At 38.5% G+C, this 15,861-nt stretch overlaps 2 protein-coding genes across 2 annotated transcripts in view; one reads left to right on the forward strand and one right to left on the reverse strand.

The window, feature by feature from the left end:
• Positions 1 to 1,771: 1,771 nt before the first annotated feature.
• On the reverse strand, positions 1,772 to 2,884 carry ZNF830 (zinc finger protein 830). The gene has a single exon (XM_007937318.2). The coding sequence runs from the start codon at positions 2,882 to 2,884 to the stop codon at positions 1,772 to 1,774; it is 1,113 nt and encodes a 370-aa protein (XP_007935509.1).
• Positions 2,885 to 3,054: 170 nt separating this feature from the next.
• CCT6B (chaperonin containing TCP1 subunit 6B) overlaps positions 3,055 to 15,861 on the forward strand; it is a 52,969-nt gene continuing 40,162 nt past the window's right edge. Inside the window, exons 1-4 of the mRNA XM_007937321.2 lie at positions 3,055 to 3,191; positions 4,833 to 4,896; positions 8,892 to 9,065; positions 12,198 to 12,301. Of these exons, the coding sequence (XP_007935512.1) occupies positions 3,055 to 3,191; positions 4,833 to 4,896; positions 8,892 to 9,065; positions 12,198 to 12,301 (479 nt within the window). The remainder of the gene's footprint in view (positions 3,192 to 4,832; positions 4,897 to 8,891; positions 9,066 to 12,197; positions 12,302 to 15,861) is intronic.

Consider the following 15,861-nt stretch of genomic DNA (forward strand, 5'->3'; position numbering starts at 1 on the left):
ACCCACCAGCCACTCCGTGGGAGAAAGATGAGGTAGTCTGCTTCTGTAAAGATTTATGGCCTTGGAAATTCTCTGTGGCAGTTCTACCCTGTCCTATAGGGTCACTATGAGTTGCAAACTATTCAAGGGCAGTAGGGGTTTTATCTACAAAGGGAGGAGTAATTTAAACTATCAATGATCAGCAAAAGCCAATTTTTACAAATAACATAAATATCCTTCTTACAATAGATGCTGTTAAATGCCAGCAAGTCATTTCCGACTCATAGCGACCCCATGAACAGCAGAATCAAACACCGCCTGATCCCGCGCGAGCTCCATGATCCCTGCTATACTTGAGCCCATTCTCGCAGTCACTGTGTCAATCCGTCTCGTTGAAGGCCTTCCCCTTTTCATTGACCCTCCACCTTACCAACCACGGCATCTATTACAATGGATAGAACCTGTAATTCTGAACTATAATTTACCACAAAATATACTAAGACTGGCTAAACTAAACCAAACTCACTGCTGTCAAGTCAGATTTGATTCATAGCGACACCTCCTTGGGTTTTCAAGGCACTATCACTACAGTAGATTGCCCAATCTTCCTTCTGAGGAATGGCTGGTGGGTTTGAACCACCTGCTTTCAGGTTAGCCTTAGGCACTACAACACCAGAGCTTCTAAGAGTGGATGAGATATAAATAAAACACAATCTTTCTTTTATACAAGAGACAGTAAACTTATGGAAGATGTTATCTAAGGAAAAAGCAAAACCCAAAAAAATACAAATGGCTTCTGGATTTGTGGCAGTTTCTCCAACTTGGGTGGATATTAGAATAACCTAGGGAGCATTCAAAAACACAGATGTCTGGGCCCTGCTCCATATTTATTGGCTCCCTAAGGGTAGGGCTCAGACACATTATATGTATCTCTCTATATATTTGGTATATATGAACGAATGCACTGCTGTTGAGTTGGATCCAACTCATAGGGACCCCTCTTTGGGTTTCCGAGGTATCACTACAGAAGTAGATCGCCCAACCTTCCTTCCAAGGTTTAGCTGGTGGGTCTGAACCACCAGCCTTCTGGTTAGCAGTCAAATGCCTTACGCACTATGCCACTGGAACTCCTATTTGGTATATACTGGTAGATATTTAAGTTTCAAAAGTGATTCTCACCTGTACCTACATCTGAGAATTGCTATTTTAGTCACGAGAAACTTTGAGTTTGAGCAAGTTGGTCATGTTTGGCATATTATATTTCTCCACGTTCTTCTAAAGCATGTTTTTGAAAAACAAACAATATTCAGCTAAAGAACTGATTAACCTAAAATGACTTATGGGTTTATGAGCAGTGTTCTAAAAAACAAAACAAAACAAAACATTCACTTGAGTTTGATTTAGGAGTCAGAAAATGCCATATACATCCCAAATAGCACATTTATATTCATTGAAAAGCTTGTCTGCTAGACTGGTATTAATTCATAAATTTCAAAACAGACTTACTTAAGTAAATATATATATATTTAACTATGTGCAATATTTACAGCTCACAGATTTTACAACTCGAAATTATACATTTTAAACTGTAAATGTGTGAAAAACTTGAAAAACAACTTTACCTCAAAAATATTTACAACAATTTTCCAAATTAAGCCTCACAGGCTCAATTTAGCTCAATAACCTGGTTGAGTAGCCTAGTCTCTAGGTATAGAGTAATGGAGATCATACCAAGAGATAGAATTTTCTATACAAAAGTAGAAGGCATTAAAACCCTTCGGTCTTTGAAATCCTATAACAAAGCCCCTTTCACCCTCCAATCCTGAGACAACAAATCCTGCAGTTCTCCCTCATCGTCACTGTCAACATTTTCCTCTTCCTTTTTCTGCAGTTCTTTTATGGTCAGAACCTCTTTAAGCTTATTTTTTATTTCATCCTGGCGATTCCGCAGCTTTTCCACTCGACGGTAACACTCTATCTGCTCATCGATCTCCCCAATCTGCCGGTCCAACCGTCCCTCCTCATCTTCTTCAGCAACTATGGCTTCGGAAATAGTGTTGACCTGCCTTATAGCTTTTTGAAATTCGTCCCACTCTTTGTCCATCTGATCCTTCGGGGCATCAACCTTTCGAACCCTCGCATCTACTTCAGGGTCATCAAAAAAACCTTCTGGTAATGCTTCCGCAGTGTTCTCTCTCCTTTCCACCACCTTTTCATGTATTTCTGCTTTCTCAATTGACCCTGAATGAGGGATTAAGGGGGCCTTGGGAGGATTTGTATCAAATAAATCGTTTGGCAGCACACTATTTGCTGTCTCTCTCGAGGAGGCGAGTGAGTGTTCCTTGCCCTGTGCGTCAGGCGGCACCCTGCTAGCGTCCTCCTTTTTCCCTTCTCCCTCCTCCTCTTCCTCCTCCTCCTCTTCATCTTCATAATCAGGGAGTAAACCTAGTCTTGCAGTATTACTGGGGGTCGCTTTAGTGGACTCCTTTCCTGTTTTATCAAAGTTAGTGGGCAAAGCGGACGTGGAAGGCTGTACCTGGGGCACCGTGGAGGCCTTCGCTCTCTTGGCATCTCGGTCCTCTGCGTCCGTTGCCTTTCTTTTGGCGGACTGATGCTCTGCACTGGCGGACAATCCCTGGGTGGCTTCCTTCGTGCCTTTCAGTTCCGCCACTTTCTCTCTGTGCTGCTTTCCCAGGACATGAGTCTGCCACAGAAGCTCACTCTTAACCGAGGTGTTACATAGGACACAACTCAGCTGCCCCAAACGGTTATACTTCGCGAATGGAGATTCTATCCGTTTCCGATTGGTGCTCAAACGTTGCTTCTCCTTCATCAACCGCCGCAGTTCGTCCTGATTTACCACTCGCTTCCCCGCCGAAGTACGAGAGGAGGCGGACGACGCCATTTTTGCGACCGGACCCAAGGCGATTCTGACTTCCGCCCCGGCGATGCTTGAACACATCATTTCCTGTTCTGGCTGTGATTGGCTGAGGCTCAGAGTGAGGCACGGCTGGGTTTTCCTCAGCCAGAATCGCTGCTTTTGTCAGGGAAATCGGTGCCTTGTTTTTTCTCCCTATGGCTGCAGTCAAGGCCGTAAACTCCAAAGCTGAGGTGGCGCGGGCCCAAGCCGCTTTGGCTGTCAATATATGCGCCGCCCGAGGGCTGCAGGATGTACTGCGAACCAACTTGGGTCCTAAGGGCACTATGAAAATGTGAGGCAGAGGTTGGAGCGGCGGTTAGGGCACGGGGAGTTGTTGGGTGTGTGGGAGTGCTGAGGTAGAAGTTCCGCAAAGAGATTGGCGCGATGTGGGACGGCTTGTGGGCTTGTTTCCCCAGTTCTCATTCTTGTCCTGAGGTCGTTTCCCGCTTGATGGCGGAAGAGGAGAAAAACCTCCCGAGGCTGTGATTGAAACTATGGAAACCCTTTCACCCCACCAACTTCTCACTGTGATGTGCATATGCAATTACAAAGTCAATTCACTTAGTGTCTCAGTAACGTAAGCCATTCAGTCCTCTTGGTCTTTGAGACTACGTACCCTTAGTGTGTAAATTTGACAGATTGATTTTGCGTTTGTGTGGCAATGGCTTTGGAGCCAGGCAGGGATGAGTTCAAGTTCCATAACCTGTCTGTGACTCGTTAGGTATATCACTTGGTCCCTCTGTACCTATGGGTCTTCATATCTATTCAGCCTCTCAGCATGAGTTTATTTAGCACCATCATTTTCTTTGGAAGAAGGTGAGAGAAAAAGAATGGTGGGGGGAAATGGATATAAGAGGAGAGAGAGAGATCGATCTTTAAAGGAATAATTAATATTAACTAAATATAACTGTGCTAGTTATTGGGAACACAGATGGCCAAGATAGAGTTTCTGTTTTTAAGGAAATATGGTAGGGGAAGACAGATGTGCTAATAGTTTATATCTCTATCTTGTATTGAGGAAAGGGAGTAATTATATGTGGAAGAAAGAGAGGCCTCTCAAATGACAGATGATGTTTGATCAGTCTTGAAAGAAGAATAAGAGTTCACCAGTTGGAGAAGGGAGGAAGACCCTTCTAGGTAGGGCAGCTTCAGGAACAAGAAAGCCCAAAGATGTAAATCCAATAGAAACAAAAACAAAGAATGATGTATAGAGAGAACCACAAGATCTGCTTATGGGAGAGTGGTAGATGAGGCAGGAAAGATACAGAAGCCAGATTGGGAAAAGTATGTCATTGTTAAATAGTTTGGCTTTTACTTGGAAGGTGATGGAGAACATAACATTAATTGAAGGATTTTGATTAGGAATCTGACTAAATCACATTGCCTTTTAGAAAGATAAATGTAATGTGGAGGGTGATTTCAAATTCAGAGAGATCAGGAGAATGTTGAAGTAGTCTGGGGTAGAAATGATTACAGTAGAAATGGGAGAGAAGGAGGTAAATCCAAAAGATGTTTAGGTTGTAGAACGGACAGAATTGGTGACCTAGTAAATATGAGGGCTGAGGGAAACTAAGTTGAGTAACTGAATGAATGATAACATTCACCAAAATAAAAAACCTGCAGGAAATTTGGAAATTTGTGGCTTGTAGACTTCCAAGTACTTTTCTTTGAACAAGCACTGTTTATAGCCCATCACCTGCTATCTTTAAACCTGTAGATGAGCCATTTGGAATGAAATAGCCCTAGCAGTCCATCTTGAGAAAAATGATTCTGTGGACTGCAAACGGCAGTAACTACTATGGTGTCCCTTGTGGTATGGTAGAAGTTTTCCAAACCCAGTTCCCTGTATTAAGGATAGTGGAATGACAAGCCCTGGAAGTGCCTTCTTGACTCTTGCTCTGGAAGGTTAATAATACCACTCTTCTCTGGGTAGGCTTGTTTCTGGAGCAGGTGACATCAAACTCACCAAAGATGGCAATGTGCTGCTCCATGAGATGGTGAGCTGATGCTGCTGACTTTAATAACCTTAATAAACTTTAATTAGTAACATAGTATGACTTGTATGTTTTTAAACCAAGGCTACAGTCTTGAGATACACTTGGTAGATTAAACTTCAATAAAAATGTTTATTGGCTATTTTCAATTCTTTGTATAGTCTAAGTAATAGCTTAGGGGTACTTCCAAATTAATAACATCATTTAAAGGCACTGCATTATATTCTTTGTAGTCAGGGAAAAATAAAATGGTATTCAGTTTTAGTAAATGTATTCATCTTTGAGATTGAAAGATTTAATCTTATTTTGAAAATGTCATTGCATTCTGAAGCAGAAACTCTTTTAAAATGTTCAAACCTCATTACTTCTCAATTTTAAAATTTTGAACTTGACATTTATTAAATATTGATAATACAAAACTTGTAAACTTACAGAATGAAACTTCATTTCTTAATTTTACCATTGACTTTAAGGTTATCTTGTTTTTGGTGAACTACATCTTTATCACCTTTTCTCTTTTTCAATCTGTTGCTTAATTTTTCCAGCAAATTCAACACCCAACAGCTTCCTTGATAGCAAAAGTAGCAACGGCCCAGGATGACATTACAGGAGACGGTACTACTTCAAATGTTCTAATTATTGGAGAATTACTAAAACAAGCTGATCTTTACATTTCTGAGGTATTAGAATTTTGTAGAATTTGCACTCATTAGTACTTTATTTTGAATGAAAAGTTACTTGTTTATGAGTGAAATGGTTTTATTTTAGAGGGTGAAAGTTAATTTGAATCAAGATATTCTTGGACAATTACAAATGAGAAAAAGTAATAAACTTTTTCTCCCCTAAACTAATCCCTTTTATTGGAATTATATCTCTTTAAAAAATGAAATATTGAAGATGTATTAAAAAGTGAAAAAAAAAAAAAACCTATGTACCCAAAGCTAGCCTAAGAAAACATTGATAAAGTTGAAACCAAGTTATGCACTGTTTTAAAAATAACTGGAGAAAACTATTGAAGGTTTTCTGCATTGTAAATTTACCTACCTTCATAATTTTCTTTTATAAACCATCTACTCTAGCCAGACTCCCCTACTCACTAGCCTCTGAAATCACTACACACGTTTCTATCTCTACCTCTTTTCAGTCTGTATTCTTTTCTTGGCATTACTTATCACTCTTTTTCAAGTAAGTATTTGCATTTTTCCTCTCAGGAAAAATTTCAGCAAAGCATAACGTAGCCAAATTGCTAAAGTTATTATTTTCTTTGTGTTTCATTTCATTTAGTATTTGGAATTTTATATTAATTCAATATCTGCTACTTATATCAATTAGGATGCTTTTGGCTATAATAGTGGAAACTTGAAACTCAAACAATAAGGAAATTATTATCTCCCATAACAGAACATATAAAGATAAGGCAGGCCCCAGGGTTGGTTGATTAAAAAATTTAATCAGTTGTTTTATTCAGCTCTTTTCTGTCTCAGCTTTTTCACTCACAATGCTATTTCATCCTAAGGCTTATTTCCATCTTGAAAGTAAGATTGCTGGAGGTAATCATAGCTACATATTTATTTTAGTATAACACCCAGCAAGAGAAGGAAAGAGAAAACCATTCACCCAGATACTGAATACAAATCCTTTAGTATGATTGACAAACTTTGCTCTTATGGCCAACCCAAACCAATAACACTTTTAAGGGTAATGGACTTAGGCTAATCAGGATCTATCTCTTGAGCTGTGGATAGGCTTCCTCTGAAGTACATGAGAGAAAAACCTAAACAAAATTAGGGTTAGGAATAAAGGTATTTTGGGAGAGGGTACATAACTATCAATACAAGTATGAAACGTTGGTATAGTGATAGAGTGAGGCACAGGTTATGATAGAAGCACTGAGGCAGGATGATAAACTAGCCTGAGGTAGTCAGAAAGAGCTTTCTGGGGGAAGTAAGGCCTGGGCTAAGTCATCAGGCTGTATAGGAATGAGCCAGATGAAAGAGTGAAGGGTAAGGAGAATGATGGCATTCCAGAAGGAAGGGAAGACATGAGCAAAGGCACAAGAAGTAACCTGATAGGTATCTAGAGCTATGAGTAGTTTGGTATTGCTGGAGTTTAAAGTGTTGTGGATTGTAGTAGGAAAGAGGCTGCAGAAGTAGGTAGGAGGGCTAGATTACAGAGGGCATATATATCAACCAAGAAGTTTATTCTTTATCCCACTGGTGTTGTGGAGCAAACATATTCACATATTGTTGAGAGATATGGTCAGAATGGCATTTAAAATATTATTTGGGGAACAGTTTTAAAGGAGGTTCTCATAGTAACCCAGATGAGAGATCGTGAGTCCTAAATTTAGGAAAGTTTTTTGAAAATGGTTAATAATGCAGGCTTTGGAGTCGGCCATTGTTGGTTGAAATCCTGGCTTCAATTTTACTAGTTGAGTAATCTAAGGCAAGTTGCATGATCCCTTTAAGCCTGGGTGTCCTCCTCTGTAAAATGGGAATAATAATAACAACACCTCTTTCACAGTGTTGGGAGCTCTGGTGGTGTAATGCCTAAGGCATCTGACTGCTGACCAGATGATATAAATTGGTGGGTGGTTCAAACCCACCAGCCACTCCTCAGAAGGAAGATTGGGCAATCTACTTCTGTAGAGGTACTGCCTTGGAAACCCAAGGAGGGGTTGCTGTGAGTCGGACTTGACTCCACGGCAGTGAGTTTGGTTTTTTCCCCCACAGTGTTGTTGAGAGGATTACATTAAATAATGTATGCAAAGCACAGAGTAGTGCCTGGTACAAATGCTTAATAAATAAGAACTTAAAAAAAATTATTATAAGGCTGATATAAAGGATTGGAGGGAAACAAGACCTAGAGGTAGTTTTCAAGAAGTTTGTGTATTATCTTGCAGGATAAATAATAGCCTCTCTCTCTCTCTCTCTTTCTCTCTCTCTCTCTCTCTCATGTCCTATTTCAGACTTACAGCAGATGCAAGAATATTACAAAAAATTCCCATATATTTTTTTCACCAGATTCCCCTGGTGCTGTCTCCCTCCCTCTCTATTATATAAATATGTGCCTATCTCTTGCTAACATATGTATCTTGTTATATATATATGGAAGAGAAAGAGAGCTAAGCACATTTTTTTTTCTGAATGGTATGAGAATAAATTGCAGATATGATGATCTAAATATTACAGTGTGTATTTCTTAAAACTAGGAATTATATAGCCAAAATATAATTGCCCAAGCCAGTAAATTAATATTGATGTTGACACATTGATACAGTACTGTTACCTAATCTGCAGTTTAAATTCAGATTTCACCACTTGTTCCAATAGTGTCTTTTATGGCAAAGCAAATCTAGACTTATGTTACATTCAGTTGTTGTGTCTGTTTAATCACCTTTAAGCTGGAATAATTCTTGAGCATTCCTTGTATTTCATGACATTGCCACTTTTAACGTATAGGCTAGTTATTTTATAGAAATGTTCTCAACTTGTATTTGTCTGTTTCCTCATGATTAGACTCAAGTTACAAACGTCTAGCAGGAACACCATAGCAGTAGTGGTATGTTTTTCTCAATGCATCATATTAGAAGCGATATGATATCTGTTTGTCCCATTACTGTGATGTAAACTGATCACTTGGTTAAGGTAGTATATATCTGTCAGTTTTCTGCAAGTCAATGCTGGTTTTTCTCCCCCTCTGCATTGAAAATCTTTTGTTTTTTCTTTGGTGCCAATTCAGAAGGTCATGGCACAACAATGTAATCATAATTTTCTAAAAAAAAAGACTTGTATTTGTTTTTTAATTAGATATGTAACTTTTCTGTAAAATATGATGCACTGAGAAAAAGACTTATGAATTACATACATACATTTATATTTAGTGGCATTGATATAGGTGATACTACTTTTTTGGACATAGCTATTAATAATAAAGCATAATTACTTTTACTTTGGATGACTTACTTCATAATTTATAGTTTTATGTTGCTATAATAGGGCCTGCACCCTAGAATAATAACTGAAGGATTTGAAGCTGCAAAGATCAAAGCACTTGAAGTTTTAGAGAAAGTTAAAATTAAAAAGGAGATGAAAAGGGAAATCCTCTTAGATGTGGCTAGAACATCTTTACGAACTAAGGTTCATGCTGAGCTGGCTGATGTGTTAACAGAGGTATGTGATTAAACTTTTCATATTTAGAAGGAGGGTATCCTGACACATGGTGATATTTTTCTTTTTCCTGTTAAGATAATTAAGTATTGCACGCAGTTCTTTTGAACATAAAATATGGAGACAAACATTTATAGACTTACCTATAGGCTAGATTTGATTGTTTAGGATGGTATTCTGTTTTTCTCAACTATCATAAAGTTAGAAAAGTTTTTCTAAGGTAATATAATATTTGGTTTTAAGTGACTTGAAAGTTGGGAGAGGCTTGGCTATCTGTGGACCATGTCTTGTAGATGCTGTTGGGGTGGTGTGGTTGTTAAGGTGTGGTAACTTGGCTGGGCTGTAATTTTGAGTGGCTTGGCAGCTGGATGTAATTATTCCCCATGATGAGACTGGACATGATGTAATCACTTTCATGGTGCAATCTGCTGTGAGCAGTTAATAAGTTGAGGGAGAATTGCCTTTGGGGTGTGGGCTGTTTCCAGTGTATATAAAAAGGATCCTGCATTTGGTTCAGGCTTCATCTCCAGTTCCTAGACCTGAACTTGTGCCCTGTCATGTTGCCTGCTGATCTTGGGCTTGTTGCCTTTGTAGCCTGTGAGCCAGCAATCTGCTTTCTTACATGCAGATCTTGGATTCATCAAGCTTCAGCATCCATCAACTGTGTGAGTCAGGAGAACGCTCCAGGTTGCTTCAGTGGGCCTGTAAGGCAGAGCTGAAGCCAACGGTTGAGGGGCTTCTACCCAGCCCCTACAGCCAGCACTCAACTTCTAGCCTAGTCTTCCCCTAGAGCCAGCATTCTAAATTCAGACTTCTAGCCTCCTAAACTGTAAGAGAATAAATACCTGTTTGTTAAAGCCATTCACTTGTGGTATTTCTCTTACAGCAGCACTAGAGAACTAGGACAGGTAGTACACTGGTCTTTTTAAACCTTGAGGTCCATGTTTTAATATGTGAGTTAACACATGAGGAAGTTGTTTTGGCAGTGTGCCTTGTGATTAAAGTTACGATTTTAGTGAAGCGTTGTTGATCTGGTGGAAAAAAATTCACATTTGGAAAATGCATATTTGTTTAACTTTTAATACTAGGATTTATGTAATATAAGAACAAGGTTGGCTGTATATTTTGGGAAGGCTTTTATCAGGTGGCTATAGTTTGATAGTATCGTTATTGGTTTTCTGCTTTGTGGTTTCTAAAACTTAAATATATTGGTTATCAGGAATGATCAATTTATAACAACCAGATTCCCAGGAGATTGACTTATAAATCAGAATGCCATCTTATTAATTTATTTTTGTGAAATATAAATGCCAAATGGACTGGAACACCTGAGCTGTTTCTGGTTGGTTCTTACCAATAGGGAAGTCTACTTGTGATATCAGATTAAGATCAGTTTCTTGCTGAGGAGGGACTGGATAAAGACTATAAGAACTTGCTGCCTTTTCTACTGTTGGAGTATACATGTATTAAGTGCCTGGGGTCCTTATGATTAGGGCCCCATTCTTTTCTTGGAGCTATGGAAACACTTATATTCTCACTATCTAGGTAGTCTTTTTTCATTATTCCCTGTTAGGCACCAAAAGGAAATAAATGTTACTTCAGGTAAACTTTTCTGAGATGTATATGTGTCTGTGTGTGTGTGTGTGTGTATATATATATATATATATATATATGTATGTATGTGGGGAGATCTATCTATCTTATCTTTATTTTAGGGTGGTTATCCTCTAGCACTTAATTTCTGTAGGCAGTTCTTTTCATATTATATGAGTAAAGCAATAAATAGGATGTGTTGGCCTGTGCTTCTCGGATTGCATATCCTTGAAGATATTTGGCAGAATAAATAAAACACATCTTTTTGGAGTGTCAGTTTTACTTTAGGATTTTGGGGAAAAGCATTACTTTCACATTAAAACAAATATATTCTGGCATGATATAGAACTTTTTCATGATAAAACATGATATTTTGAAAATTGTCATTGTTATAACTAGCAAATAAAGGTATTCTTTAGTGGAACAGTTTGAGTAGTGTTGGTATAGTAGAAAGATCATTTAGTTTAAAAGACCTGAATTCTAGTCATGGCTCTGCTACTAGCTATTAGACCCTGTGTTTTAGTTCTCTAGTACTGCTCTAATAGAAAATACCACAGATGGGTGGCTTTAACAAACAGGAGTTTATTCTCTTACAGTTTGTTGTTGTTATGTGCCATTGAGTCGGACTCGACTCATAGCGACCCCTCCTGGGGTTTCCAAGGCAGTATCACTATGGAAGTTGATTGCCCCATCTTCCTTCCGAGGAGTGCCTGGTGGGTTTGAACTGCCAGCCTTCTGGTTAGCAGTCAAGTGCCTTAGGCACTACGCTACCAGAGCTCTCGTTTTACAGTTTAGAAGGCTAGAAATCTGAGTTCAAAGTGCCAGCTCTAGGGGCTGAGTGAAAGCCCTTCAACCTTGGGCTTCAGCTCTGCCTCATGTTCCTGGCCTACTGAAGCTGGAGGCATCTCTTAGCTTGGGCAGCTGCTGGCTGCTGAGGCTGACAAACCCAAGGTCTACAAATAAAATGGCACAGTCCCAAAATTTCAAGCACCACTGTTAATTCAAGTCCATTAATAATCCCAATGTCAGCAGACAGCACAGCAGGCAACTGAGATGAAGACTTGGTCTAAACATGCCAAAAGCTCCAGAGACCTTTCTCAATGCTGCTTCTTATATACTGGAAGCAGACCACATCCCTAAGGCAGTTGCTTAGCTGCTCTATTAGGTTCCACTATGGAGTTGATTACCAGTCTCATCTTAGGGTATAACTACAGCCAGCTGCCCAACCAATCAAAACCAGGCCCAGCCAAGTTGGCACACAGCCTTAACTACCACACCTTATTTTAAGATTATATCTCAGTTTCCTTATGTATGAAATGAAGGGATTGGATCTGATGATCTCTGAAGTTCTGTCAGTTCCACTGGCATTAGTCACTAGGTCCATAACAAAATGGCACTTTTGGCCTTGCACTATGCTTGGTAGAATGTTATATACTTTTTTGGAGCCTAAAGCCTTTTACCTGCTTAGTGTAGTGATAGATTACTTGGCCCAGTAGTTTAATAGATCAAATAATTTACTGTTCTCATTCACTTCTCTTTCAGGCTGTGGTGGATTCTGTTTTGGCTGTTAGAAGACCAGGTTATCCTATTGATCTCTTCATGGTAGAAATCATGGAGATGAAGCATAAAGCAGAAACAGATACAACGTAAATTACATAAAATTTTGACAACACATAGATTTTTCTTTAGTTATCTTCAGATATTTAATTAATTTCATTACTTACTTTCATTCAACACACACAAATATCCATTTCATTTATGTATTAATTGGGTATTTACCACTGTTCTTGGTGCTGGAATGACGAGTAAATAAAACAATTTATTTCCCTAAGGACCTTTCATTTCCAAGGGGAAGAGATAGATGGTAAACAAATAAATAAGTGATGATAGATGTTATGAATAGGCTAGAGTGATAATGTGTGAGCATGAGTGATTTTACATTGGACAGGGAAGGCCACTTTGATGAGAAATTAGCGAGCTAAGGAGGTCTCTCAGGAAATAAGGGAGCTAACCATGTGAATGTCTGGAAGAAAAGTGTTCTAAGCAGAGGGAATAACAAGTGAAAGACCCTGAAAATATGCCCAGAACACAGTAAGAGGAAAAAGTACTAAGAGATGAGGTCAGAGATATAATAGGGGCCACCTGAAGCAGCACTTTGTTGAGTTTGGACTTAACACTTCTTAAAATGTTTATTATAAAAAATTCTAAACATACATAACAGTAGAGAAAACGGAATAGTGAATCCCCATGTACTTGTCACTCATGTTCATCACTTTTCAATATATGTCCAGTCTTATTTCATCTGTACCTCTCCCTTTGTTCCTCTACCCACCCTCTGCCAAACTTAGATTATTTTGAAGCAGAACCTGACATATTTTCCCTGTAAATACTTCAGTTGAAGTATCTACATCTATAAAGTATCTTTTTATTTACGTAACACATTCACATTACTGAATCTAAAAATTAGTAATTATTTAATGTTGTTGTTATGTGCCATCAAGTTGGACCCGACTCATAGTGACCCCTACTTGGGTTTCTGAAGCAGTATCACTACGAAGTAGATTGCCCCATCTTCCTTCCGAGGTGTGGTGGATTTGAACCACCAGGCTTCTGGCTAGTAGTCAAGTGCCTTAGCCACTATGATACCAGAGATCCCAATTATTTAGTAGCATCACATACATAAGTATTCCAGTTTCAACAATTGTCTCATAATTTTTTGTTCGTGTTAGTTTTGTTTGAATCAGGATCCAAACACAGTCTACACATTACATTTGCTATATCTCACATTGCATTTGCTGTATCTCTTAAGTCTCTGTTAATTTGTAGGCACACAACACTCCATCAGCAAGCTTCTTGCCCAAAGGCACTCAACTTTCTCTCTCTGTAGGCTGGCAAGTCTGCTGCTCTGCTTCATGCCTCTTGGTTTCACTGCCAGTGGTATCAACCAGTCATTTCTGCCAATGAAGTCCAGTGCAGGGATCTCAGGTCCAAGAACCCGCTCCACTCTACCTCCAATTCTCTTAATGACAGTGAGATCCCTCCTTCTGCCTCTTGTTGTTGTTGTTGTTAGGTGCCGTCGAGTTGACTCCAACTCATAGCCATCCTATGTACAACAGAATGAAACACTGCCCAGTCTTGTGCTTCTATTTTAATGCTGTACCTGAGCCCATCATGGAGCCACTGTGTCAGTCCATCTCATTGAGGGCCTTTCTCTTTTTTGTTGACCCTCCACTTTACCAAGCATGATGTCCTTCTCTAGGGAATGGTCCCTTCTGACAACATGACCAAAGTAGGTGAGACAAACTCGGGCCGTTCTCACTTCCAAGGAGCATTTTGGCTGCACTTCCTCCAGGACAGATTAGTTCATTTTTCTGGCAGTCCATGATACTTTCAGTTTTCTTTGCTAACGCTACAACCCAAAAGCTCAGCTCTTCTTCTGTCTTCCTTATTAATTGTCTCACTTTCACATGCACATGAGGTGATTGAAAACACCATGGCTTGGGTTAGGTGCACCTTAGTCTTCAAAGAGACATCTTTGCTCTGCAGCACTTAGAAAAGTCTTTTGCAGCAGGTTTTCCCAGTGCAATAAGTCGTCTGATTTCTTGACTGCTGCTTCCATTGGTGTTGATTGTGGAACCAAGCAATAGGAAATCTTTGACAACTTCAATCTTTCCTTCATTTATCATGATGCTGCTTACTGGGCCAGTTGTCAGGCTTTTTGTTTTCTTTATATTGAAGTGTAATCTATACTGCAGACTGTAGTCTTTAATCTTCATCAGTAAGAGCTGCCAATTATCGTCACTTTCAGCAAGAAAGGTTGTGTTGTCTGCGTATCGCAGGTTAATGAGTCTTCCTCCAATCCTGGTGCCACATTCTCCTTCATATAGTCCAACTTCTTAGGTTATTTGTTCAGCATACAGATAAATACGGTGAAAGGATACAACTCTGATGCACTGCTTTCCATTAAGCCTAGCAGAATTTTCAAAACTAACCAGTCCTCACATTAGGGTTCATATACCTTATTTGCGTGGTCCCACCCCCATAAGGGTGCCATGTACCTTATCCAGTCCCCTTGGTAGCCCACAAACACCTTATATTTGCATAATTCTACCCAGTCATCTTGTAGGAATCACAAAGACCATGGCTAGGAGAGCCATACCAAGTAGTTCACTATACCACAATGGTTATAGGGCTAGTTAGGTTTTCTACTTATTTTTGAGTTATTTTGGTAAGTAATGTTTTTTCCAGAAATTTATCCATTTTGTTTAAATCTCCATAATTTTTGGCATAAAGTGTTCAGAAATATCCTCTTGTATTTTAATGTTTGCAGGATCTATAATGATATCCTCCTCTTACCTGCTATTTGTGCCTTCTCTCTGTTTTGATAAGCTTTGCCAGAGGTTTTTATGTTTGCTTTTCATTTCATAATGTTTTTCTCTTTACTATTTAATTTCTTGGGACTTTTTTATTTTTTGAGATGGTGACTTATTAATTTTCAGCTATCTGATTTCATAATCAGTATTTAAAGCTTTACATTTTTTCTCAAAATTCTATTTAGATTCATCCCTCAAGTTTTGATAGATCATTTTATCCATTTTAATTCAGTTTAAATTACTTTCTAATTTCTACTTGAAGTGTGTTTCTTAATTTCAAAATACATGGGAAATTTTCATTTATTCTTTTCTAGTTTAAAAAAATACATTATGGTCAAAAAATATGAGATTCCACTCCTTTGATTTGTTGAGAGTTCTCTATGGCTTCATGTATATTCAATTTTTATAAATGTTTTATGTTCTTGACAGAAATAATGTGTATGTTGCCATTATTAGATGTAATTTTATATGTGTCCACTTGAATCAAGGGATCAAGTTTATTAATCCTGTTATTCAAACCATCTATATCCTTACTGATGTTTTAACTGCTTATTCTATCAGTTACTGAGAGACATATGTTAATATATTTCAGTATGTTTTTTATTTATGACAGTTTTGATTTGTATATTTTGAGACTGTTATTAGCTACATACAATTTTTAAATTGTTATATTGTCTTGGTGCTTTGAACTTTTTGTATCATTTAAAGTAGCTATGTTTTCTCTTTGCTGGTCTGCAGATGCTTTTATTGCCTTTATTTCATTTTCATTCTTTACTTTTTCACTGTGTGTAAAATACTAAGTTGGTAGTTATTTTCTTTTTTTTTTTTTTTTT

This window comes from Orycteropus afer, unplaced genomic scaffold, assembly GCF_000298275.1.
Source record: "Orycteropus afer afer isolate SDZICR_OR568_19922 unplaced genomic scaffold, OryAfe1.0 scaffold00042, whole genome shotgun sequence".
Taxonomy (NCBI): Eukaryota; Metazoa; Chordata; class Mammalia; order Tubulidentata; family Orycteropodidae; genus Orycteropus; species Orycteropus afer.